The following is a 27,445-nucleotide window of genomic DNA, read 5'->3' as shown; positions in this document are numbered from 1 at the left end:
AATGACTGAAGAAGAGAACAATATCCCTAGAATCCCAGCGCTAAGGGGAAATTGACTAACTCTTACAGCGCAATTTAACCTCAGGCAGCCGTCCTATACCTTAGAGATGACCTAGAGGCAGCTTGGGGCCTGTCGTGAAGGTGAGTGAGTGCCTTTAAATTTGCTTATCTTTCACCGGGAGCAGGGTTTGAGGGAATATCAGGTAAGCTCTTCGTTTCTTTTTCTTCTTCTTGTTTTTTTTTAAATCTAGAGGTGATGTCAGGGAAGGCAGTACAATGCTCCTCCTGCAGAATGTTTGAGGTGAGGGACGCCGTCAGTGTCCCTGCTGATTTCATCTGTGGGAAGTGCACCCAACTCCAGCTCCTCAAAAACCGTGTTAGAGACCTGGAGCTTGAGCTGGATGAACTTCGGATCATTCGGGAGGCAGAGGGGGTCATAGATAGGAGCTTCAGGGAAGTAGTTACACCAAAGACTGGAGATAGATGGGTAACTGTAAGAGGGACTGGGAAGAAGCAGTCAGTGCAGGGACCCCCTGCGGTCGTTCCCCTGAGTAACAAGTATACTGTTTTGGATACTTGTCGGGGGGACGACTTACCAGGGGTAAGCCATGGGGTACGGGCCTCTGGCACGGAGTCTGTCTCTGTTGCTCAGAAGGGAAGGGGGGAAAGGAGTAGAACATTAGTAATTGGGGACTCAATAGTCAGGGACACAGATAGGAGATTTTGTGGGAGCGAGAGAGACTCACGTTTGGTATGTTGCCTCCCAGGTTGCAAGGGTACGTGATGTATCGGATCGTGTTTTCCGGGTCCTTAAGGGGGAGGGGGAGCAGCCCCAAGTCGTAGTCCACATTGGCACTAACGACATAGGTAGGAAAGGGGACAAGGATGTCAGGCAGGCCTTTAGGGAGCTAGGATGGAAGCGCAGAGCGAGAACAAACAGAGTTGTTATCTCTGGGTTGTTGCCCGTGCCACGTGATAGTGAGATGAGGAATAGGGAGAGAGAGCAATTAAACACGTGGCTACATGGATGGTCCAGGCGGGAGGGATTCAGATTTCTGGATAACTGGGGCTCTTTCTGGGGAAGGTGGGACCTCTATAAACAGGATGGTCTACATCTGAACCTGAGGGGCACCAATATCCTGGGGGGGAGATTTGTTAGTGCTCTTTGGGGGGGGGTTAAACTAATTCAGCAGGGGCATGGGAACCTGGATTGTAGTTTTGGGGTACGGGAGATTGAGAGTATAGAGGTCAGGAGCACAGATTTGACTTTGCAGGAGGGTGCCAGTGTTCAGGTAGGTGGTTTGAAGTGTGTCTACTTCAATGCCAGGAGTATACGAAATAAGGTAGGGGAACCGGCAGCATGGGTTGGTACCTGGGACATTGATGTTGTGGCCATTTCAGAGACATTGATAGAGCAGGGACAGGAATGGTTGTTGCAGGTTCCGGGGTTTAGGTGTTTTAGTAAGCTCAGAGAAGGGGGCAAAAGAGGGGGAGGTGTGGCGCTGCTTGTCAAGGAGAGTATTACAGTGGCGGAAAGGATGCTAGATGGGGACTCTTCTTCCGAGGTAATATGGGCTGAGGTTAGAAACAGGAAAGGAGAGGTCACCCTGTTGGGAGTTTTCTATAGGCCACCTAATAGTTCTAGGGATGTAGAGGAAAGGATGGCGAAGATGATTCTGGAAAAGAGCGAAAGTAACAGGGTAGTTGTTATGGGAGACTTTAACTTTCCAAATATTGACTGGAAAAGATATAGTTCGAGTACACTAGATGGGTCGTTCTTTGTACAATGTGTGCAGGAGGGTTTCCTGACACAATATGTTGACAGGCCAACAAGAGGCGAGGCCACATTGGATTTGGTTTTGGGTAATGAACCAGGCCAGGTGTTAGATCTGGAGGTAGGTGAGCACTTTGGAAACAGTGACCACAATTCGGTGACCTTTACGTTAGTGATGGAAAGGGATAAGTATACCCCGCAGGGCAAGAGTTATAGCTGGGGGAAGGGCAATTATGATGCCATTAGACATGACTTAGGATGTGTAGGTTGGAGAAGTAGGCTGCAAGGGTTGGGCACACTGGATATGTGGAGCTTGTTCAAGGAACAGCTATTGCATGTTCTTGATAAGTACGTACCAGTCAGGCAGGGAGGAAGGGGTCGAGCGAGGGAACCGTGGTTTACCAAAGAAGTGGAATCTCTTGTTAAGAGGAAGAAGGAGGCCTATGTGAAGATGAGGCATGAAGTTTCGTTTGGGGCGCTTGATAGTTACAAGGAAGCGAGGAAGGATCTAAAGAGAGAGCTAAGACGAGCAAGGAGAGGACATGAGAAGTCTTTGGCAGGTAGGATCAAGGAAAACCCAAAAGCTTTCTATAGATATGTCAGGAATAAAAGAATGACTAGGGTAAGAGTAGGGCCAGTCAAGGACAGTGGTGGGAAGTTGTGTGTGGAGGCTGAGGAGATAAGCAAGATACCAAATGAATACTTTTCGTCAGTATTCACTCAGGAAAAAGATAATATTGTGGAGGAGAATTTTGAGACCCAGGCTATTAGAATAGATGGCATTGAGGTGCGTAGGGAAGAAGTGTTGGCAATTCTGGACAAGGTGAAAATAGATAAGTCCCCGGGGCCTGATGGGATTTATCCTAGGATTCTCTGGGAAGCCAGGGAAGAGATTGTTGAGCCTTTGGCTTTGATTTTTAGGTCATCATTGGCTACAGGAATAGTGCCAGAGGACTGGAGGATAGCAAATGTGGTCCCTTTGTTCAAGAAGGGGAGTAGAGATAACCCCGGTAACTATAGGCCGGTGAGCCTAATGTCTGTGGTGGATAAAGTCTTGGAGAGGATTATAAAAGATACAATTTGTAATCATCTAGATAGGAATAATATGATTAGGGATAGTCAGCATGGTTTTGTGAAGGGTAGGTCATGCCTCACAAACCTTATCGAGTTCTTTGAGAAGGTGACTGAACAGGTAGACGAGGGTAGAGCAGTTGATGTGGTGTATATGGATTTCAGTAAAGCGTTTGATAAGGTTCCCCACGGTCGGCTATTGCAGAAAATACGGAGGCTGGGGATTGAGGGTGATTTACAGATGTGGATCGGAAATTGGCTAGTTGAAAGAAAACAGAGAGTGGTAGTTGATGGGAAATGTTCAGAATGGAGTTCAGTTACGAGTGGCGTACCACAAGGATCTGTTCTGGGGCCGTTGCTGTTTGTCATTTTTATAAATGACCTAGAGGAGGGCGCAGAAGGATGGGTGAGTAAACTTGCAGACGACACTAAAGTCGGTGGAGTTGTAGACAGTGCGGAAGGATGTTGCAGGTTACAGAGGGACATAGATACGCTGCAGAGCTGGGCTGAGAGGTGGCAAATGGAGTTTAATGTGGAGAAGTGTGAGGTGATTCACTTTGGAAAGAATAACAGGAATGCGGAATATTTGGCTAATGGTAAAATTCTTGGTAGTGTGGATGAGCAGAGGGATCTCGGTGTCCATGTACATAGATCCCTGAAAGTTGCCACCCAGGTTGATAGGGTTGTGAAGAAGGCCTATGGTGTGTTGGCCTTTATTGGTAGAGGGATTGAGTTCCGGAGCCATGAGGTCATGTTGCAGTTATACAAAACTCTAGTATGGCCGCATTTGGAGTATTGCGCACAGTTCTGGTCGCCTCATTATAGGAAGGACGTGGAAGCTTTGGAACGGGTGCAGAGGAGATTTACCAGGATGTTGCCTGGTATGGAGGGAAAATCTTATGAGGAAAGGCTGATGGACTTGAGGTTGTTTTCGTTAGAGAGAAGAAGGTTAAGAGGTGACTTAATAGAGGCATACAAAATGATCAGAGGGTTAGATAGGGTGGACAGCGAGAGCCTTCTCCCGCGGATGGAGGTGGCTAGCACGAGGGGACATAGCCTTAAATTGAGGGGTAATAGATATAGGACAGAGGTCAGAGGTGGGTTTTTTACGCAAAGAGTGGTGAGGCCGTGGAATGCCCTACCTGCAACAGTAGTGAACTCGCCAACATTGAGGGCATTTAAAAGTTTATTGGATAAGCATATGGATGATAAGGGCATAGTGTAGGTTAGATGGCCTTTAGTTTTTTTCCATGTCGGTGCAACATCGAGGGCCGAAGGGCCTGAACTGCGCTGTATCGTTCTATGTTCTAAAGATAAAGAGGTCAGTGAATAGCTCTAGAACGGGTGCAACTACGTTTTCTATAGGTTTTTTGGTGATATTTAATGAAATATTTACGTGGGGCTTTGGGGCATACAATCAAGATTTGCCCCGGGCATCACCAGACCTCTGCACGCCACTGCCCCCCCCCCCCCCCCCCCCCCCCCCCTTCCCTACCACCACCACCACCTCCCTCACCCATGAGTCTTTCGTCTGTCTTGCAGGATCACCTGTCGACGAGGTGGGACCATCCGGCATCCCCCACCCGTTGACACTTGAACGACTGCCAAGCCCGTCCAGGCGCGGTTGCTCCAGAGGGCAGCCACCAATGCGGAGGTCGCAGAGTGGTATTCACAGCAGGCAACACCCATTTCTGACCTACCGCCTGGAGAAACTACCAAGATGAATCATTCGGGCCAATAAGGCCAGAAAGCTAGACACTATTTAAGTTGGCACAGGTGCAGCGGATAGTATAGTATTAGGGGCTAGGGCACACGTATATATCACAATAAATACCTCTGTACACCAACGTTTTGGCTTGCCTCGGTGCTCTGACTTGATGCTGTGAGGGGTGGGGTGGGCTGGGAGCAGAGGGTGTGCTGTGTGGGGGGGGTGGGAGGTTATTGGTTGGGTGCACGGGTGTCAGCCGTGAGCACGGGCCATGGCCCCCAGGGCAGCCAACGCACACCACCCCGGTCTGCATCCCCACCCCCTCCTACCCCACCCATTCCCCACCACATCCCAGAGTCTGTCCGCAGCTCTATCACCCCAAAGGTTCAGTGGGACCGTGCGGTGTAATAGCCAGCTCGCATGCAGGGACGGTGGAATCTGCTACCGAGGGCAGGAGTCAGACTCTGTCAATGATGTGGAGCACCAGAGCTCATCATGGAGCGGGTGCTCATCATCCTCCATCCCATGGACCAGATCCACTGATACTGCCAACCCAGGGCCAGCACCCTGCAATGAGGCAGGTATGGAGCATGGAGCCAGTGGTGTAGGTGTGGAAGGGGGGGTGGGGGGTGCAGTGAGGCGGATGGGTGCAGTGGTCTGCTCTCTCTCTCTCTGCAGTTGTAGGCCGCCATCTCATGGGGGACAGATAATGCACAGTGTGAGACACTTGGATGCTGGCAGGGGCAGGGAGGGTGCACAGGGGAGGAGCTGTTTAGAATGGGGGGGTTGTGGGGGGGGGGGGGGGGGGGGTGGGGGGGGTTGCCAGTGGTCAGGCTCCCTTGTCGGTGAATCTGGAGGCAATTAGATTGTCCTGTTCACGGCGGCCCAGGAGCACACATCGTGTGGCCTCCTGTGGCTGCCCAGTCCCCATGTCTTGCCCATCCTGGCCCTTCTCTGCATCCTCCTCCTCTGCATCCTCCTCGACTGACTTTCGTCCTCCTCGTATAGAATCTTGCCTCTCTGCTGCGTGATGTTGTGGAGGATGCAGCAGGCTATCACTATGTGGGAGACTCTCCTAACGCTATACTGGAGGCCCCCACCCCTCTGCTCCAGAGGGGTCCAGGCACCCGTACCGCATCTTTTTTTTTTGAAAAACATTTTATTAAGGCATTTGTAATAATAACAGTACAAATACAAATATAAACATAGTGCAAAGACCACCTCCCTCCCTCACAAGTCCCACAAGGCAGCACGGTTGCACAAGTGATTAGCACTGTGGCTTCACAGCGCCAGGGACCCAGGTTCAATTCCCTGCTGGGTCACTGTCTGTGCGGAGTCTGCACGTTCTCCCCGTGTCTGCGTGGGTTTCCTCCCACAGTCCAAAATGTGCATATTAGGTGGATTGGCCATGAGAAGTTGTTCTTAGTGACCAAAAAAGGTTAGGACGGGTTAGTGGGTTACCGGGATAGGGTGGTGAGGGCTTAAGTGGGTTGCTGCAGACTCGATGGGCTGAATGGCCTCCTTCTGCACTGTATGGTCTATGTTCTCTTCTAAACAATAATCTAACTCCCCCCCCCCCCCCCCCCCTCCCCCATACCTCTGCTGACAGTTAGTTTTCTCCAAAGAAGTTGAGAAATGCCTGCCACCTCCGGACGAACCCTAGCATTGACCCTCTTAGGGCAAACTTTATTTTCTCCAGTATGAGAAACCAAGCCAAGTCACAAAACTAGATCTCTGAATTTGGTGGCTTCGAGTCCCTCTACGCTAACTATATCCATCTCCGGGCTACCAAGGAGGCAAAGGCCAAGATGTCAGCCTCTCTCACCCCTGGACTCTCGGATCTTCCGACACTCCGAAAATCGCCATCTCTGGACTTGGCACTACCCTTGTTTTTAACACCGTGGACATGACATCTGTAAAACCCTCCAAAATCCCATAAGCTTCAGACATGCCCAAAACATATGGAGATGGTTTGCTGGCCCTCCCGCACATCTCGCACACCTGCCCTCTATCCCAAAAAACTTGCTCATCCGGGCCACCTTCATGTGTGCTCGGTGAACAACCTTAAACTGAATCAGGCTGAGCCTGGCACATGATGAGGTGTTGACTCTGCTCAATGCATCCGCCCAAAGACCTGCCTCTATCTCCCTCCACCCCTAGCTCATCTTCCCATTTGCGCTTTAGCTCCTCTGTCTGTGTTTCCTCTGACTCCATGAGTTCTTTATATATATCCAAAACCTTCCTTTCTCTCAACCCCGTTCTGGAAACTACCCTGTCCTGTATCCCCTGTGGTGGTAGGAGCGGAAAGGTCGAAACCTGCCTTAGCAAAATATCCCGTACCTGCAGGTATCTGAATTCATTTTCTGCTGGCAGTTCAAATTTCTCATCGAAATCCTTCAAACAGGGAAGCTCCCATCTATAAATAGATCCCCCACCCTCTCAATCCCTGCTCTCTGCCATCTCCGAAACCCCTATCCAGCCTTACCGGTACAAACCGCTGGTTATTGCTGATTGGAGTCCAGACCGATGCTCCCTACCCTCGTATGCTTCCGCCACTGCCCCCCGACTCTCAGGGCCGCCACAACCACTGGGCTTGTGGAGTACCAGGCCGACGAGAACGGCAGAGATGCCGTTACCAACGCCCCAAACTTGTATCCTTGCATGATGCCGCCTCTCCTCGCTCCCATACCGACCCCCCCCCCCCACCACTACCCACTTCCTAATCATGGCTATACTTGCTAGGGTTCGGCAGCACCAATCCACACTCCCCTCGGCCCTGCTCCAGTAACACGTTCTTCACTCGCGGGGTTGTACCCAACCACACAAAACCCAAAATCACCTTGCTTCTGAACCGCATCTTGAGCATGCCGATGCACCGCTTGATCATGCCCTGGTCACTGCATGGGTGTCATTGTGCCGTCCAGATAGACGTCATCAACCATGACTGCAGCAGATAGCCTCTGTCGCCTAGGAGCCAAACCCTCACTGGGGGTGTGCCTCAAAGGTGTAGGGAACCATCGAGTGCACCAAGATGAAGGTGCCGTTCACACTGCCCAGGTATTAGGCGCAGACGTGCATAATGTGCATCTTGTAGTCACACAGCAGCTGCATATTCATGAAGTGGAACCCGTTTTGGTTCGTGAAGACAATCCCCTAATGCGCCAGTGATTTTAGGGGAACATGCTTCCCAATCAACCCCCTGAACCTGGAGCATTCCAGTGACGGTAGCAAATTCCATTGCCTGGACAAATTGGCAGGCTTGCTCCATGTCAAAGATAATGCATTATGCCAAACGGGCGTACAGGACGTCCGTTATAGCACAAATGTACTTGTGCACAGAGGTTTACGAGATGCCAGATAGGTCCTGGCTGGAAGCCCGGAGAATACCGGGGCGGGCCCATTAATGGTACGCCCATGGTGGTTACTGTACAATTTGCATCGCCAAGCCAACGTGCGGCACAGAGAGCATTCACACCGTGTCGATGGACTAGAGCATGGCATAGAGCATGGCATTCTGTTTGGTACCCAGCGCCAGCCACGATTTTCGGCTGACGTGTGATTTTTCCACCAATCGTTTTTCCCATTCCCTCATCGGCCAGCGGTGAATCACACTCCCAGTATCTGTTATTATTTACTATACCATTAGTAACCATCAGTTTGAAGCAGATAATTAAGATGGAGTTTTATACCAGAATTTCAACTATTGTATTTTTTTTTTAAACAGAATAAAGTTATTCACTTTTCCAGAAATTAAGTTATTCACTTTTATTCAGTATTCAATTTTAAAGAACGTAATGCGTGATAAACTACATTTGAAAGAAAAGCCGTAAAATGCAATTTGCACTGAAAAAGCAATTCTCTACATTTAACAAGTCATTGTTTCATATTGTAGGAGTTTTCTGTCCTATATTAGATTTTCTGCATTGAGAAGAATGCTTTGGTTAGTGACATACAGAAATTCACTCTTACCGGATGCTTGCTGGAGCCCCAAGCGTTCAAACCCGAGCTGCCTGAAAAATGGCTTCGTCTAAATTGACCATCTACCGCCGATAAATTCTCCTAAATGAAAATAGATCACAAAATCTAAATGCATTTAATTGTCTCAAAAACTGAAAGAATTCAGGCTGAACAAATTCATAATTTGTCTAAGGAGCAATAACATATTTACTCTTGAATATGTAGTTTGGTTCCTCACTACCCTTTTCCCCCCCATGTCTGCGTGTGTTTCCTTCGGGTGCTCCAGTTTCCTCTCACAATCCAAAGATGTGCAGCTTAAGTGAGGTTATGGGGTTAGGGTGGGGGAGTGGGTCTAGTCGGGTGCTCTTTCAGAGGGCTGGTGCAGATTCAATAGGCCAAATGGCTTCCTTTTGCACTGCAGGGATTCAATAGTTCTATGGTACAAATGTCTGTTTTTTCTTTATTCACTTGCCCTCTCTGCAATTATCTCCCTTTTTTTTCTAACCTTCAGTATGTCCACTCCCTTGTGAACACGGCCATTGATATCCATACACTCATTGTAAATGATTACACTGACTTCTATTTGATTGATATTGACTTGCAAGAAGAAACAATTTGGCCCTCAGTGACATTTCTCTGCCTAGTGTTACACAGATGGAAAATTGTGGTTTAAATCTACCTCTAACTTTAACAGCTACCCAAAAAACCTATTGTTTACAGAGGATCTCTTTAAAAAGAAAACAAGAAAAGACACTGACCAAAGATGGCTACCACCAATCAACTGATGTCTGGTATTTTAAATTGACACCATTTCAGGAATCTACCTACATGGATTGCACTACTAACGTAGGGGTGGTGCATAGTTGGGCTCAGTTGCAAAAATTGAATTTGGGTGATTTGGTGGATACGGTGAAGGAGGATTTTCAGTGGGAGGTTCTTCCGCTGTCACTGGTGAGGCGGGTCCAGACTGTCAAGGTGACAGTTCTCCCAAAGTTTTTGTTTATCTTTCAGAATGTCCCGATTTTCCTGTCCAAATGAAATGAAAAAATGAAAATCGCTTATTGTCACGAGTAGGCTTCAATGAAGTTACTGTGAAAAGCTCCTAGTCGCCACATTACGGCGCCTGTTCAGGGAGGCTGTTATGGGAATCGAACCGTGCTGCTGGCCTGCCTTGGTCTGCTTTCAAAGCCAGCGATTTAGCCCAGTGTGCCAAATCTTTTATTGGGATGGCAAAAAGGGTGATTTCGGACTTTATATGTGCGGGTAAGGTACCTCAGGTTAGCAAGGTATTCTTGGAGAAGGACAGGCAGTCGGGCGACTTGACATTGCTGAATTTGCTGAATTTCTATTGGGGAGCGACTGTGGAGAAGTTCTGGAAGTGGGTATTGGAGGAAGGGTCAGTTTGGGGATTGTGAGGAAGGAGCTCGCTACGTTTCCATGGTTGCCGCGCCCTTTGTTGCTCGAAAAGATTGTGCCAGAGGACAAGATAGGGAAGAGCAAGATCTCCGATATTTATGGACAGTTAATGGAAAGGGAAAGTGTTTTGTTGGTTGAGGTAAAGGGGAAGTGGGAGGTGGAGCTAGGTGGGTGGATTTGAAGGGGGAATTTGGAGTGAGGCCATGCGGAGGATAAATTTGACCTTATGTGCGAGATTGAATTTAATTCAATTTAAGGTGGTGCATAGGGTGCACATGACAAAGTCGCGTATGAGCCATTTTTTTCCCGGAGGTGAAAATGTTCTATGTCAGAGATTTTTTGGATAAAGGTGGCTTTGAGCCCATGGTGGCGATATTTGGGGTTTCAGAGGATCTGGGAGTGCAGGTGGGAGAGAGGCTGATGTCTTGGTCTTTCCCTCCCTGATAGCTTAAAGGAGGATCTTGTACAGGTGACGGGTTCTGGAGCCGCCTGAGGCATGGGGTTGGATGAGCGACCTGGCAGAATTCCTGCACTTGGAGCAAATAAAGTTTACAATTAAGCGGTCAGAGGAAAGGTGGAAGTTGATCATCTCCTTCTTTCAGGACTGCTAAACGTCAGTGAAGGGGGGGGGGGGGGGGGGGGGAGGGGTGTTGTTACGGCTGGGGGGATTGCTCTGTTATTCAATTTTAGCTTTTCTTTTTGTGTTATTGTATTGCAGCCATAAAACAGGGCAAGCGGAGTTTAAGGTTGATGGTTTTTATTTTTAAGACACTGGTATAAAAATGGCTGCATTGTATTGTGTACTGTGTATATCGTGAGCTGTTATATTGTGTAATCATCTTTGCTGTGGTACCTCATCAAATATCTTTTGGACAGGTACTGGCTCACCCCCTTCTATAATCACCACCCTCTTCAAAAAAACACCTATAACCCCTATCTCTGCAATCTTCCACCTCGTCAGGATTGTGGCTTGGGCCCCAAAAATAAAGGACACAAATGGGGCCAAGGAAATAAAGAACAATTCTTTCCAGGGGACACCCAGAAAATCCTCACTAGACCAGGCATTCTTCGAATGTACCTTCCTGTCTCTTCAATAGGCAAGAATCCAAGCTATGCTCAATGCATATTTTTAGAACCATAATTTGTGGCATATTAGTAGCATTTTGGGGATTTTTACATCCTGTACAGTTGTTAAACGGATGATTTATGTTTTTGTTTACATAACTAGGGGGGGAATAGGTTCAAGCAGCTGTTAAGTATATACAAAAAGGCAAACAGTAAAAGTCTTTGCAATCTCCAGGCTTATGTAGTATATTAATGTACAACTATAAAGTTACATACTCAGAGGCATTAGAATATTCAGTGGTCAAATCACGTCCTTGCAATGGATCATTTTGGCTCAATGTGTCATGTGGCAAAACGCCCTATCATGAAAAACATTAATAATACAAGAACTAAAGCAATCAGATAAGATTAAAGAATTTTTAAAAATTAATTGGTATCAAATTTATCTTATTTCCTCACTACGATATTCGGCTACAATTTTTGGTTCTTGATCTAATGGCAATTTACAAAGCGAAGAAGGGCGATTCACATTTTACAACTTGGGCCAAATATTTGTGGAGATGGCACCAGCGCGTCTGACCAGGCCTCGATTCCCACCCCATATCTGACAACTATCATTTTCACTGGGGAAGAACAGAGGAGGCATGGTACTTATGGTGTAGCTGCCTTCACTCAGAAATAATTTTCATCAACTAAGTTTATGAAACACAAAATTGAGGAAAAGGTCTAATCTACTGGAGTTCTTTGGAGAGCTCAGATATCCTTGTGAAGAGGTCAGGTACCCTTTTGGGATTGTTAATAGATGTAGATTATTAACAATAGATTGTTAATAGATGTGCTTTAAAGTTAACGTCTGTGTAAGTCATTTAAATCCCCTTCTCTTTAAGTTATAAAATAATAGCTTGCTGTGTCTCTCAGCAAATGAATACTGAGAGCGACAGTGAAAGGAAAAACTGATGAACAACTTTGTCCTAAACATTTTTTCTTTCTTTCTCTCTCTCTCATCCTTTAATATTCTCAATAAATAAATCTTCCTCTTCAACTAAGCTTTTGGCCACCTGTCCAAAAGCCTCCTTCTTTGACTGGTGTCAATTTTGTCTGATTAAGCATCTGTGAAGATTCTATTGTGTTACAGATACTATACAAATACACGTTGCTCTTAAATAGCTCTTGGTGCTCAGTGCAGTGTGCAAAAATATGCTAATAAAAGGGTACAGTACAGCAATGTTTCTGCCTGTAAAACACTAGGATGTTAATGTGACAATCACCCCCAATGTTTTCTGAAAAGTATCCTGGAGGACTGGCGCTGAACATTTGTTTTGCGAGAAGAAAAAATATTAGCTGGTCTGAACATGTCATCTCTAAGTGATGAGCTTGACTACAATGAAAGAAAATCACAATTTTAAATACTCTAAGAGCTAACAACCTTCTATTAAATAAAACACAGTTTTCTAGAGGTTAATAATATATTATGCAATTTTTAGTTCCATAGTTTTCACTACAATTGTGATTCTTAGTCCCATAATGACAGTGATAATTAAGTAAACAAGAGTTTCATAAATCTATAGTTTTTCTAAGCAGTCTTTGAACATTTTTAAGGCAGAGGTGGATAGATCCTTGGTAAGCAAGTGAGTGATAGCTTATCGAGGGTAGGCAAGATGCAGATTTGAGATTACCATGAGACACATCAACTCCATACTCCCAGAATGCCTTCATCTACTGCAATTCGCATACCGCCACAACCAGTCCACAGCTGACACTATCTGTCTCGCCCTACACTCATTCTTGGAGCATCTAGGCGACAATCACTCCCACGTCAGAGTCCTATTCATCTACTACAGCTCTGCTTAGAACACCATGGGCGGGATTCTCCGACCCCCCGCCGGGTCGGAGAATCGCCCGGGGCTGGCGTCAATCCCACCCCTGCCGTGTCCCGAATTCTCCACCACCCAAGATTTGGCGTGGGTGGGAATCGCGCCATGCCGGTCGGCGGGCCCCCCGCGAAGATTCTCTGGCCCGCAATGGGCCGAAGTCCCGGCGCTGACAAGCCACTCCGGCCGGCGGGAATCAAAACACCTACCTGACCGGCGGGGCGATCTGACCCTGGGGGGGGGGTGCCCCCACGGTGGCCTGGCCTGCGATCGGGGCCCACCGATCGGCAGGCGGGCCTGTGCTATGGGGCACTCTTTTTCTTCCGCCATCGCCATGGTCTTCACCATGGAGGAGGCGGAAGAGACGCCCTCCCCTGCGCATGCACCGGGATGAGGTCAGCAGCCGCTGACGCTCCGGCGCATGCACGGACTTACGCCGGCCGGCGAAGTGCTTTCGGCCCCGGCTGGCGTGGCGCCAAAAGCCGTTCACGCCAGCCGGCGGAACGGGAACCACTCCGGCGCGTGCTTAGCCCCTTAATGTGAGGGCTTGGCCCCTAAAGGTGCGGAGACATCACGCCACTCCAACACGCCGAGACCCCCCGCCCCGCTGGGTAGGGGACAATCCCGGCCCATAATTCCAGCCAAGCTCATATCCAAACTCCAAATCCTAGGACTTGACTCCACCCTCTGTAACTAGATCCTCAACTTCCGTAGGCCACAATCAGTAAGGATAAACAACTACACCTCCTCCACAATAGTCCTCAACCCTGGGGCCCTGCAAAACTGCGTACTTAACCCCTTACTATACTCCCTATACACACACGACTGTAGGGCAAATTCTGCTCCAACTCCATCTACAGTTTTGCTGATGACACGACTGTAGTGGGTTGGATCTCAGTCAAAGATGAGTCAGAGTATGGGAGGAAGATAGAGAACCAAGTGGCATGGTACAACAACAATAATCTCTCCCTCAATGTCAGCAAAACTACTGAGCTGGTCATCGACTTCAGGAAGCGAAGTGTCGTACATGCCCCTGTCTGCATCAATGGTGCCATGGTGTAGATGGTTGACAGCTTCATATTACTAGGTGTGCACATCACCAACAATGTGTCCTAGTCCACCCATGTTGCCGCTACGAACAAGAAAGCACAACGATGCCTATACTTCCTCAGGAAATTAAGAAAATTCGGTAAGTCTACATTAGCTCTTAACCAATTTTTACAGATGCACCATAGAAAGCATCCTATTCCTGCATCACAGCCTGGTATTGAAACTGCTCAATCCGAGACCATAAGAAACTACAGAGAGCCATGAATACAGCTCAGTCTATCACACAAACCCGCCTTGCATCAATTGACTCTGTCTACCACTCCAGTTGCCTCGGGAAAGCGGGCAGCATAATCATAAAACCCTCCCATCCGGTGTATTCTCTCTTCCAACCTCTTCCATCAAGCAGAAGATACATAAGTCTGAGAACACGCACTAACAGATTCAAAAATAGCTTCTTACCTGCTGTTATCAGACTTCTGAATGACTTTCTTATGGACTGAACTGACCTGGACGGGGCGCCATTCAGTATTGGTCCACACACACTTGGACCAGGCCTCATGGCACCTGTGAGGTTTCCCAGACCATTGGAGACACCTGGTGGTCAGAGACAGTGCAAGATGGTCCCTTGGCTCTCCCTCTGACACCTGGGCATATTGCCACTGCCAGGCTGGCACTGCCAGGGTGCCCTGGTGACATTGCCAGGCTGGTTTAGCACTGCCAGGTGTCAAGGTGACACTGCCAAGGGTCAGGGCCTGAGGGGGGGGGGCCATGCCCATGAAAGGGAGATTGAGAGGGGTATACAGGGAGGGGGTGAAGGGCTGCTATGAAAGGGCCTCATAAATGTTGGGGGTTTGAAGGGTAGGGGTCCTGAAAGGGGGAGCCCAAAAGTGGGGTTGGCGAGGCTTGCAACGGTGGGGGGAGGGGGTGATATTACCCATGAGTGGGGGATGTGGGTGACCCTCAAGCTCGCTTAGAGATTGGGGCACCCTTTCAAATTGACAGCTGATCTCTGAGGAGCCAGTCTCATCAGCGAGTACAACTCCCCGTGTTGATAATCTTTACAATCCATGTTAATCCTAAAACCTGTATGTAATTGTTAAGAAAAGGAGAAGGGAGGAGAGTAAAGCAGTATTGTAACATAATCAAATTTTTCCATGTCTAATAAATGTGTTTTGGTGTCGCTAAAATTAATTAGCAGTCCTGTGACTCTGTTCCTGAATGTTTTATAAAAGAAAGAAATACGGGCCGTGATTCTCCGATCCCGTGCCGGGTCGGAGAATTGCTGGGGGGAGGGGGTGGGGCGAGAGATTGCACCATGCTGCTCCAACGCCGGGCCGCCGATTCTCCGTTGAAAGCGGCTCCCGCAGCGATTCTCCGCGCTCGACGGGCCAAGTGCCCGCCGAGTTCCACCGAGTCCCGCCGGCGAGGGTTACTTATGGTCCCACCCGGCAGGACCTCGGAGTTCTGGCTGCAGGGGGTCGTCCAGGTGGTGGGCAGGGGGATCCGACTCCGTGGGGGGGCCTCCACGGTGGCCAGGCACGTGATCGGGGCCCACCAATCGGCAGGCGGGCTAATTCCAGGGGCCTATGTTCCTCCGCGCCGGGCACCTGTAGGGCTCTGCCATATTGCCCGGGGGTCGGCACGGAGGAGGCAACCCATGCGTATGCGCGAACCCGCGACGGCCATGGTGAGCATGCGCAGACCCGCACCGGCCATGGCTTGCATGCGCGGACTCGCGCCGACCATGGCGCGCCGGCTTTTGAGCGCACAACACTCCAACGCTGTGTTCGCCCCCCAGGGAAGGGGGAATGCCTGGGCCTAGAGGCCCGTTGATGCCGGCATCGCTCATGCCAGTTTTGCCGCCGGCGCCGAAAACTTGTCCGAAATCCCGGCCATGATGTTGAACAAGGGTTCGATTCTGGGGTCTTCCCGTCCAGTTATAACATCAACTGGAATCGTAAGACTAGCACAAAGGAAGATTGTTGCGGTTGTTGGTGTCATTCTTCTCAGTCCCAGGACAACGCTGCAGTTATGACCCTGGTCCAAAGCCTATTAGGAAATATAGCCAAGTAAAAGGGACATTAACCTTTCTGATATATATGGCCAAGTAACAGAGACACTGAACAAACAAAAAGAGTCATTAAGACCTGTGATGCAGATTCTGCAACAGGAAACAGGACAGCAGATGGTGGCCCCCGATTGTCAGAGTGATCATTATCAACGAAAGATGCCTGAGGCGAGAAATGAAAACAAGGTCTGGGAAAGATCACCTGGCGGGAAGATGGATGAGATATAAGCTGGTGTGAAATATAGTGGGCCATAAATATTAGGTTTCCTCTCACAAGTCCCAAAAGACAGGCTGTTGGGTGAATTGAGCATTCTGAATTCTGCCTCTGTGTACCTGAACAGGCGCCAGGGTATGGCGACGAAGGGCTTTTCACAGTGGCTTCATTGGAGTGATGATGTAAGCCTACTTGTGACAATAATGAAGATTATTATTATTATTAGCATTTGCAGTGGTCCATCTGATGAAAGGAAAGGTGGTCATTGGTTACGTGTAGGAATGCGTGTAGGCAGTTAGGCACGGTCCCAAGAAAGACATAAATATCAATGCAAAAGTGACCAAGGTATGCAAAACCTCGAGGACGAACAATCGCAGAAGAAGACCTCAAGCCTCCAACTTGAAGATGGCGTCTGATTTCTGCTTGTGTCTGGCCAGTGCGATTGAATGGTGAAGTCCCTACAGATACACTAAAAGTTATTAGATAAGTATTGATGGTCTAAACTATGCTTATGAAAGTATAGAGGTAATACAGGAAGGTAGAATCATTTGTGTGCTTTTGATACAATGATAGAACTTCTAAGGATCATAGCATCACAGAATTTACAGTGCGGAAGGAGGCCATTCGGTCCATCGAGTCTGCACCAGTCCTTGGAAAGAACATTATACACAAGCCCACGCCTCCACCCTGTCCCCATAACCCAGCAACCCCACTTAATCTTTTTGGACACTAAGGGCAACTGAGCATGGCCAATCCACCTAACCCGCATATCTTTGGACTGTGGGAGGAAATCGGAACACCCGGAGGAAACCCACGCACACACGGGGAGAATGTGCAGACTCCGCAGACAGTGACCTAAGCCGGGAATCAAACCTGGGACCCTGGAGCTGTGAAGCAACTGTTCCTCCGCTAATCACTGTGCTACCGTGCTGCCCTCTTGTAATAGTCATAAGCATTGGGAATTTTATATTGTGTTTAGTAAAAAGTGATTTGATTCAAAGTTAAAGGCGTTGTGTATATCAATCAACTGGAGCAAGGGTCCCACAAACACAAGTGTTTCTCAGAGTTGTGTCTGAGGGCCAACCATCTTCAGCTGCTTCATCAAAGACTTTCCCTCTATTTTAAAGTCAGAGATAGTGATGTTCACAGATGACTGCACAAATATTCAACACCATTCATGACTTCTCAGGAAGGAGCCTGTGTCCATATGCAGCAAGAACTGTACAACATTCAGGGTTCGGCTGATCAGTGGCAAGTATCCATCACGCAAACCAGCCTCCCATCCATCGACTCGATCTACAATTCCAGCTGCCTCGGAAAGGCAGCCAGCATAATTAAGGACCTCACGCACCCCAGACATACTCTCTTCCACCTTCTTCCATCAGGAAAAAGATACTAAAGTTTGAGGTCACGTACCAACCGACTCAAGAACAGGTTCTTCCCTACTGCAATCAGACTTCTGAATGGACCTACCTCGTATTAAGTTGATCTTTTCTCTACACCTTGCTATAACTGTAACATTATATTCTTCTCATTCCTTCCCTGTATACGGTATGCATTGTTTGTACAGCATGCCAGAAACAATACTTTTCACTGCATACCAATATATGTGCCAATAATAAATCAAATCAAAAACATGTGGATCACACAAGTGCCAGGCAATCACCATCTCCAACAAGAGAAAATTCAATCACTTCCCCTTGACGGTCAATGGCATTATCATCACTGATCTCCCTCCATCAACATCCTGGGGGCGTACCATTGACCAGAAACTGAACATTGTCAAAAAATGGAACCAGCCATATAAATACTGTAACAAAAAGAGCTCCTCACTCCCCGAAGTTCCTCAAATTAAATTAAGCCTCCTTCCTAACAGCACTGTGGGTGTATCTATGCCATATGGCCTGCAGCAGTTCACAAGGCAATTATGGAAGGGCAATAAATGGTGATCTAGCTAGTATTGCCCTCACCCTTGGAAATATTTTTTTTTTAAATGTGTAATTCAACAATTTTATAGAAACAAACCCTTTAAGATTGAAATTGTGATCATGACAACATTTTCAGCAACCCATAAATTACCGATAGAAGAGAATATCTCAAAAACCCTGAGGCACGTTGTGCAATCAAACATAAATCTGTAACACAATAAAGATAATTAAATGTCAATATACTGTCAAACTTTGGACTGGTTGCACAAGAAAATAACATATTTTTTTTTGGCAAGGGTTTTTTCAGCCTTAGAGGCAATAGTGGTAATTTCCATTATTTGCCTCTGATATCATTGTTTAATATTTTTAAATACAGCATGTTAACACATGCCCTGAATCTCTCCCTACATTATGACCAACAAAACAGAGGTAGAGTATCTTGTAGACGACTGGACAATCACAAGCATCCCAAAGAAAAGAGGCCATTTAGCCCATCCTTTCCCCCACATAATGGGTGGGATTCTCTGATCCTGAGGCTAAGTGTTGACGCCGTCGTAAACACCGTCGCGATGGCGTCAACAGGTCCTCTGGAGCAGCGATTCCGAGCTCCTCAGTAGGCCAGCACGGCACTGGAGCGACCCACGCTGCTCCAGCTGCCGATGCTGGCGTCAAATGGGTGCCGCGAGTCTGTGCATGCGCACTGCGACTTGTGTCACATGCGCAGTGCGACCGGCGGGGTTGCGCGCATGTGCGGTGGCCACTTTTCCGCGCCAGCCCCGACGCAACATGGCGTAGGGCTACAAGAGCCAGCGCAAAGAAAAAGAGGCCCCCAGACTGAGAGGCCAGCCCGCCAATCAGTAGGCCCCGATCGCGGGCCAGGCCACAGCAGAGGTCCCTCCCGGGGTCAGACCCCCCTACCCCCCACCAGGCCACCCCGGATGGATGCATGCCGAGGTCCCGCTGGGTAAGACCACACGTGGACAATCGGCGGGACTCAGATTTTTTTTTTAATGGCCATTCCGAGTGGAGAATCGCCGGGGGGGGGCCCCGACTGGCACCGTGCCGGGGCCAATGACACCGATTTTCCGCTCTCTGGAGAATCGCCGGACTGGCGTCGAGGCGGCGTCGCACCATTCGCGTCCAGCCCAGCGATTCTCCAGCCTGGCGTGGGCTGAGAGAATCCCGCCCCATATTTTGGACTACAATATGTATGAGTAATTTAAGACCTTTAAGAGTAATTTAAGAGTGAGTATATCGTACTTTGAGAGGAATTGGTGGCTTTAGATCCATGGTTCCCAAAGGCTGCAATCTTGTGGATGTGACTGGAGTCTTGGCTACTGACTGGAGAGCTGGTGAGACTACCATGCTGCCTCGTTTTGTGAAGGACCCATATTTTGGGCCACTTGGGCATTTAACAGGTCAGCAGCGGGCCTTTCCCCAGGATCAAGGACCCTAAGGGCAGATATTGCGCTCGCTGGGAGCTGTCAGCCCAGAAGAGGCCGGTGGCTCTTCTGTACTCAGCAGCACCACTGGAGAGGGGGTGGCGAGGCTGGCCGCAGGGGCAAGGTAGAATCTTTCAGCGACCTCCCCTTCCCGATGTTGGGTGCCTCAATCAGGTACTGAGTGCCTTTGAATGAACTCCATCCTTCCAGAACCTAGAAAAAAGCATGGCAAGATGAGGCCCATAAGTAAACACCTCAATTGGTGGCAGGGTGGTAAGGCCATCCATAGGGCTTTCTGCCACAGATTTAATTGGGGTGGAGGAGGGAAGGTGACAGGTCCCCAACCTGTTCGGAAGTGATCAGGTCGTCAGTTGGGGGTTGCATGTCAGTCCTTGTGGAGGTCAGGGGGTGGCAAAGTCTCATGGGGATTTGGGGTGGGGGGGGGGGGTTTAAACTGGTGCCAACAAAGCCAGGAGTGCTCCTCCACACCCTCCAAAAAGATAAACACATTTGGGTCGGCAGGGCAATGTGTGCGGATGCTGACTGATACTATTCTTACAGCTAAAATCTCCCTCTGAAATTACTCTCTGTTCTTTTTTGAAGTTGCTTCAAAGGCTTGGATATTTCCTTTATGCATTGGTAGCTAAATGTGAATTGAGTCTTCAAGGCACATCCTTACCAAAGTACTATAGGGTACTGTATTCTATACAGTACTTGACTACTCTATTCAGTACTGTACTATTCTATATGGTACCGTACTATACTATGCAGTACTGTTCTATACTATACAGTACCGTACAATTAGATGATACAATAATATACAGTGCTGTACTCTATGGTACTGTACAATACAGTGCTATACTATACAGTAATAGACAATACTATCCTTAGAAGATTACTATACAGTACCGTACATACTATCCTATAATATACTATACAGTCACTTTTGGTTGTGACCATGGAGTGAATGGTCACATACAGGGCTGCTCCTGCTTAAAGTCACAGAAAAGAGCTCTTTTTACACAGAACTGGGTGGAATTTTGATGAAAAGGCGTAGGCGAATGTTAGAGGAGTAGTTTACCCCTGGAATGGTATGTCTTCTGATCACCAGACCCGGCAGAAAACAGTGAGAGATTTGGTTGGAAAGTTGAAACAGTCTTGAGCTGCACAGTCTCTTCCAGCATGCAGGCAAGGGGAGGGGCAAGGTGGAAAGCCCCAGATACAGGAACTGATTGCTTTTATCAAGGAGGAATTCCATAAACAGGAGAAAGATATGCGTGAGGATCAAGCAAAGGCCATTGCAGAAGCTGTGACACCCCTGAAGAGTTCTCTGGAATGGGTGGAGACGTGTTTGGAGGTGCAGGGGCCATAGATTCGGGAGATTGAAGGAGTGATCTCGGACCACAGCAATCGTGTAGTGGCTCTGGAGGCGGAGGTGGGGCTCCACGGAGACCTTTGTAAAATGTTGAGGGCAAAGGTGGAGGAGCAGGAGAATACCTCAAGAAGACAGAATAGTGTATCTGCCTGAAGGACTGGAAGGTGTCAGTGCCACGGGGTACGTCTCGAAGATGCTGGTGGGGCTGGTGGCAGAAGGGGTGCCAGATTATGTGCCTGAAGTGGACTGAGTGCATAGGTCCCTGAATCAGAATCCTAGAGCTGGGGAGCCGCCATGGGCGGTGATCGTGAGACTCCATAAATTTGTAGAGAAAGAGAAAATTCTGCGGTGAGCCAGGGAGAAGCACACCTGCAACTGGGAGGGAAATAACGTCCACATTTATCAGGACATCGGAGCTGAGTTGGGAAAGCGGCGGACAGATTTCAACAATGCCAAGGCGGTGCTGTACCGACGGCAGGTAAGGTTTGGGGTGCTCTATCCCGGCAAAATGGGTGACGTTCGGAGGCCGGGAGTATTATTTTGAGACCCCAGAAGCAGCCGAAGACTTCATTAAGGATCATAAACTGGTGGAGAAGTGAGCAGACAATGCTTGGGAAGTGGGGTATTGAGAAATTTACACCTTTTTTCGGGGGAGGGGGGTGGTTGCTATTCAATGTTGAGTTTGTAAGGCGTTATAGGGGTGAAAAGTTTATGTGGGAATGGATGTTCCCATCTCCCCCTCCTGTTTTATGGGACTGTTTGTGTCTAACATTTGTTCGTTTGCTTTTGGAGATGGCTACCTGGAGTTCAGGAGAAGTCCTTGTTTGGGTGGGGGAGGGTAAGGCCAGCAGGGAGTCTTCTTCCTTGAGCTGAGGAGTGGGTGGGGTAGAGGGAGCGGAAGGTCATCAGGAGGTGCCTTTGGGCAGGGGCAGCTACGCTAGCAGGTTATGCTGGTGAACGGAAGTGAGGTGGTGGGGGAGAAGGCCAAGAGGGGTAGCTGTGGGAGGCAGAGAGGGCAAGTGGGGGGTGAAGAAGGGGAAGGGGGAAAGAGGGGGGAGGTTTCTGCAATGTGGCAGGGGGTGAGAGATGACATGGTCAAGGGCGGAGAAAGGAGCCATCTGGGATGGGCTATGTATAGGGTGGAATTAAGGGGGCGGAAGTTAAGTAGGGAAGATGACAGACGGTAGAGGGGATTGGAGTGGGAGGCCTCCGGTAAGGTTGGTAACGTGGAACGTCTGGGGACTGAATGGGCCGTTAAAAAGTCACAGGTGTTCGCGCACCTCAGGAGCTTGAAAGCGGGAGTGATCTTTCTGCAGGAGATGCAACTCCGTGTAAAGGACCAGATTAGGTTAAGGAAGGGGTGGGTTGGGCAGGTTTTTCTCTCGGGGTTTGATTTGATATCGAGGGGAGTGGCGATTTTAATGAGCAAAAAATTGGAATTAGTGAGTGCGAAGGAGGTGAGGGATCCAGGTGGGAGATATGTGATTATGAGTGGGGCATTGGAAGGCGCACCGGTAGTGTTGGTAAATGTGTACGCCCCAAATTGCAATGATGGGGTGATAGTAATCAACCATTTTCTGATAGGTAAAAAGGCTATTTTAATGTAAATATTAAAGCCCAGTTTTAATACCCATTTTAAAATAAGGATTTCAGTACTCATAACCTCAGGCCATGACAAAACACATAACTTCAACAGAAGCACAAAAGCCTGACACATGCAGAAAAAAATTGTAGATCAAAACAACATTTTTGCTGACAAAATGAACAAGCTATTGTTCTAATAAACAGATTTTCAAAGTCAGTTTGACATTAAGAAATAAACTGTACCAGTAATCAAGATCAAGGTCGAAGTAAGCACCACGGTAACATGAAGGCACCACTGTCCAGAATATGGATCAATCAAAGTCAGCAGAAAACCAGTAAAAACCAGTCTTGATAATAGCACAAAATTGCATTCCATAGCATACACAAATATTCAAACATGAAACATTCAGAACTCATGTTGCATATTGAGGATTGACAGTTAACCATCGAATCAAATGTATTTGATTCTCACCCAAACCAATTAGGACGCCATAGAGGTGTAGACAGATGGATTCAGACTGATTAAATTCTCCTTAAACATGATGGTCCATACGGCCATCTTTATTCCATTATCATTCTATACTTTGATCTAACTATTTTCATATTTTCACTTTTCTACTCTAACTCTTGAAGTAAATGCAAGCTGTTTTGCCGTAAGCAAGAAACCATTTCTGTATTATTTTGAAAGTTAAATTGTTTTATGGATTACGTCTCTTTAAGTCCTTTGCTAGCTGGGCTTTATTGAGAATGGATTCAGTTTTTCTCAATAGCAATCAAATAGAGGCAATAAAAGATTCTTATTTGCATCCGAGACATTGAACTCAAATTTCTACTGGGTTTTAGTGTTGCAAGACTTCACTAGATCTGTATGGTAGATCTCTTCATGTGAGTTTTATGAGGGGGTTTCTGGCAGCAATCCTGGATTTGGCCACACACCAGTTGATCATGGGAGGAGATTTTAAATGTGTCCTAGAGCCAAGGGTGGATAGGTCGAGCCCCAGGTCGATGGGTAGGGTAGTTAAATAAACGAATCCCCTAAGAAGCTAATGGACGCCCTTCAAAAGTTACTGTACTAACAAATTTCATGCTTCCAGATTGACAAATTATCTAGTATGTAGGACAATTCCTGCTAGCAACTGGTCAATAACATTATAAGGAGGGCCAAAGACCAAAATCAATTGGGTGTCACGCTGAGTCCTTTGGGCGGACTCTGTCCACCACCCACCTAACTAACATTCAATATGAATATTGCACCCAATCCCTTAACATCTCGGAACAGAATTCTTCATTTGAGAGACTAAGAGTTGACGCCGGAACTTGTCCCCCCAGGTCGAAGATGGCTGCCACCTGCAGACTTCAACCGGGCCAGAGCGCAGTTGGCAGAGGCCAAAAACAGCATGGACCCTACCACCAGGACCGGCCAGCAGTGTCACAACAAGCTGCACAACCTCCTCAGGACGAGTAACCATTCCATGCCCTTGGCACCAAACCTGTACCACATTCCCCACACACATAGCCCCACCCCACTCCACACGGGCCCCCCCAGGAAGAATGGTAGGCAGTGCTGAGGGCAGGCAGGCAACCCTCAGTCTATCCAGGGTGGGTCACTGCCACCTCCCTTGTCCCACCCAGCTGTAAACCCCCCCCCCCTCCACTCAAAGGGCGATCAAACCCCACCAGCAGGCTACTGACACCACAACCCGCACCACATGCCAGCAACTATACTGCCTGCCATAGCTAGGTGCCCTGCACAAGCCACCAGCTGGGAACCCTCTGTGCTGCCAGCATCCAAGTATCTCACACTGTGCATTATCAGTCCCCCATTAGATGGCAGCCTACAACTGCAGAGAGAGAGAGAGCAGACCTAAGGGGGCTTGCAGGAGATGCAGCCCCTCACCGCTGCTGAGCGGAGGCACTTGGACCTGGTTGGTGGGGCTGGAGAGCGGACAGTCGCTGAGGCGGAGGTCAGCATCGGGGAGGCAAATGAGTCCCTCATGGATTGCGATATCCCCATGACATGTGCCTCCCCGCCCCCATTCTGACACACACCCCCCACCACCACTCCCCCACTGCTTCCTCACTCCCCCACCACCCCCTCCCACCCCCACCACCAGCCAACACCCCCCCCCCCCCACCTTCCCTTCCACCACCACCACCTCCCTCACCCATGATCTAACCATGCGTCTTTCGTCTGTCTTACAGGATCACCTGTCGACGAGGTGGGACCATCCGGCGTCTCCCACCCGTTGACACTTGAACGACTGCCAAGCCCGTCCAGGCGCGGTTGCTCCAGTGGGCAGCCACCAATGCGGAGGTCGCAGAGTGGTATTCACAGCAGGCAACACCCATTTCTGACCTACCGCCTGGAGAAACTACCAAGATGAATCATTTGGGCCAATAAGGCCAGAAAGCTAGACACTATTTAAGTTGGCACAGGTACAGCGGATAGTATAGTATTAGGGGCTAGGGCACACGTATATATCACAATAAATACCTCTGTACACCAACGTTTTGGCTTGCCTCGGTGCTCTGACTTGATGCTGTGAGGGGTGGGGTGGGCTGGGAGCAGAGGGTGTGCTCTGTGGGGGGGGTGGGAGGTTATTGGTTGGGTGCACGGGTGTCAGCCGTGAGCACGGGCCATGGCCCCCAGGGCAGCCAACGCACACCACCCCGGTCTGCATCCCCACCCCTTCCTACCCCACCCATTCCCCACCACATCCCAGAGTCTGTCCGCAGCTCTATCACCCCAAAGGTTCAGTGGGACCGTGCGGTGTAATAGCCAGCTCGCATGCAGGGACGGTGGAATCTGCTACCGAGGGCAGGAGTCAGACTCTGTCAATGATGTGGAGCACCGGAGCTCATCATGGAGCGGGTGCTCATCATCCTCCATCCCATGGACCAGATCCACTGATACTGCCAACCCAGGGCCAGCACCCTGCAATGAGGCAGGTATGGAGCATGGAGCCAGTGGTGTAGGTGTGGAAGGGGGGTGGGGGGTGCAGTGAGGCGGATGGGTGCAGTGGTCTGCTCTCTCTCTCTCTCTGCAGTTGTAGGCCGCCATCTCATGGGGGACAGATAATGCACAGTGTGAGACACTTGGATGCTGGCAGGGGCAGGGAGGGTGCACAGGGGAGGAGCTGTTTAGAATGGGGGGATTGTGAGGGGGGGTGGGGTGGATTGGTGGGGTTGCCAGTGGTCAGGCTCCCTTGTCGGTGAATCTGGAGGCATTGATTGTCCTGTTCACGGCGGCCCAGGAGCACACATCGTGTGGCCTCCTGTGGCTGCCCAGTCCCCATGTCTTGCCCATCCTGGCCCTTCTCTGCATCCTCCTCCTCTGCATCCTCCTCGACTGACTTCCGTCCTCCTCATATAGAATCTTGCCTCTCTGCTGCGTGAGGTTGTGGAGGATGCAGCAGGCTATCACTATGTGGGAGACTCTCCTAACGCTATACTGGAGGCCCCCACCCCTCTGGTCCAGGCACCTGCACCGCATCATTTTTTTTGAAAAACATTTTATTAAGGCATTTATAATAATAACAGTACAAATACAAATATAAACATAGTGCAAAGACCACCTCCCTCCCTCACAAGTCCCACAAGGCAGCACGGTTGCACAAGTGATTAGCACTGTGGCTTCACAGCGCCAGGGACCCAGGTTCAATTCCCTGCTGGGTCACTGTCTGTGCGGAGTCTGCACGTTCTCCCCGTGTCTGCGTGGGTTTCCTCCCACAGTCCAAAATGTGCATATTAGGTGGATTGGCCATGAGAAGTTGTTCTTAGTGACCAAAAAAGGTTAGGACGGGTTAGTGGGTTACCGGGATAGGGTGGTGAGGGCTTAAGTGGGTTGCTGCAGACTCGATGGGCTGAATGGCCTCCTTCTGCACTGTATGGTCTATGTTCTCTTCTAAACAATAATCTAACTCCCCCCCCCCCCCCCCCCCCCCCTCCCCCATACCTCTGCTGACAGTTAGTTTTCTCCAAAGAAGTTGAGAAATGCCTGCCACCTCCGGACGAACCCTAGCATTGACCCTCTTAGGGCAAACTTTATTTTCTCCAGTATGAGAAACCAAGCCAAGTCACAAAACTAGATCTCTGAATTTGGTGGCTTCGAGTCCCTCTACGCTAACTATATCCATCTCCGGGCTACCAAGGAGGCAAAGGCCAAGACGTCAGCCTCTCTCACCCCTGGACTCTCGGATCTTCCGACACTCCGAAAATCGCCATCTCTGGACTCCGCACTACCGTTGTTTTTAACACCGTGGGCATGACATCTATAAAACCCTCCAAAATCCCATAAACTTCAGACATGCCCAAAACATATGGACATGGTTTGCTGGCCCTCCCGCACATCTCGCACACCTGCCCTCTATCTCAAAAAACTTGCTCATCCGGGCCACCTTCATGTGTGCTCGGTGAATAACCTTAAACTGAATCAGGCTGAGCCTGGCACATGATGAGGTGTTGACTCTGCTCAATGCATCCGCCCAAAGACCTGCCTCTATCTCCCTCCACCCCCAGCTCATCTTCCCATTTGCGCTTTAGCTCCTCTGTCTGTGTTTCCTCTGACTCCATGAGTTCTTTATATATATCCAAAACCTTCCTCTCTCTCAACCCCGTTCTGGAAACTACCCTGTCCTGTATCCCCTGTGGCAGTAGGAGCGGAAAGGTCGAAACCTGCCTTAGCAAAATATCCCGTACCTGCAGGTATCTGAATCCATTTCCTGCTGGCAGTTCAAATTTCTCCTCGAAATCCTTCAAACAGGGAAGCTCCCATCTATAAATAGATCCCCCACCCTCTCAATCCCTGCTCTCTGCCATCTCCGAAACCCCCATCCAGCCTTACCAGTACAAAACGATGGTTATTGCTGATTGGAGTCCAGACCGATGCTCCCTACCCTCGTATGCTTCCGCCACTGCCCCCCG

The 27,445-nt window shown here is 49.0% G+C and overlaps 1 protein-coding gene across 5 annotated transcripts in view; it reads right to left on the bottom strand.

Moving 5' to 3' along the window:
* The window catches only part of LOC119969491 (cadherin-like protein 26), a 111,887-nt gene that overhangs the window by 15,384 nt on the left and 69,058 nt on the right, over positions 1–27,445 (bottom strand). For all 5 annotated transcript variants that reach the window (XM_038803177.1, XM_038803174.1, XM_038803178.1 and 2 more), the window contains one exon: positions 8,522–8,611. In XM_038803177.1, coding sequence (XP_038659105.1) covers positions 8,522–8,611 — 90 coding nt within the window. The remainder of the gene's footprint in view (positions 1–8,521; positions 8,612–27,445) is intronic.

The sequence above is a fragment of the Scyliorhinus canicula genome, chromosome 7 (assembly GCF_902713615.1).
Source record: "Scyliorhinus canicula chromosome 7, sScyCan1.1, whole genome shotgun sequence".
In the NCBI taxonomy this organism is placed as follows: domain Eukaryota; kingdom Metazoa; phylum Chordata; class Chondrichthyes; order Carcharhiniformes; family Scyliorhinidae; genus Scyliorhinus; species Scyliorhinus canicula.
Note: the sequence above shows the minus strand (reverse complement) of the source record. Positions and strands in the feature narration are given on the sequence as shown.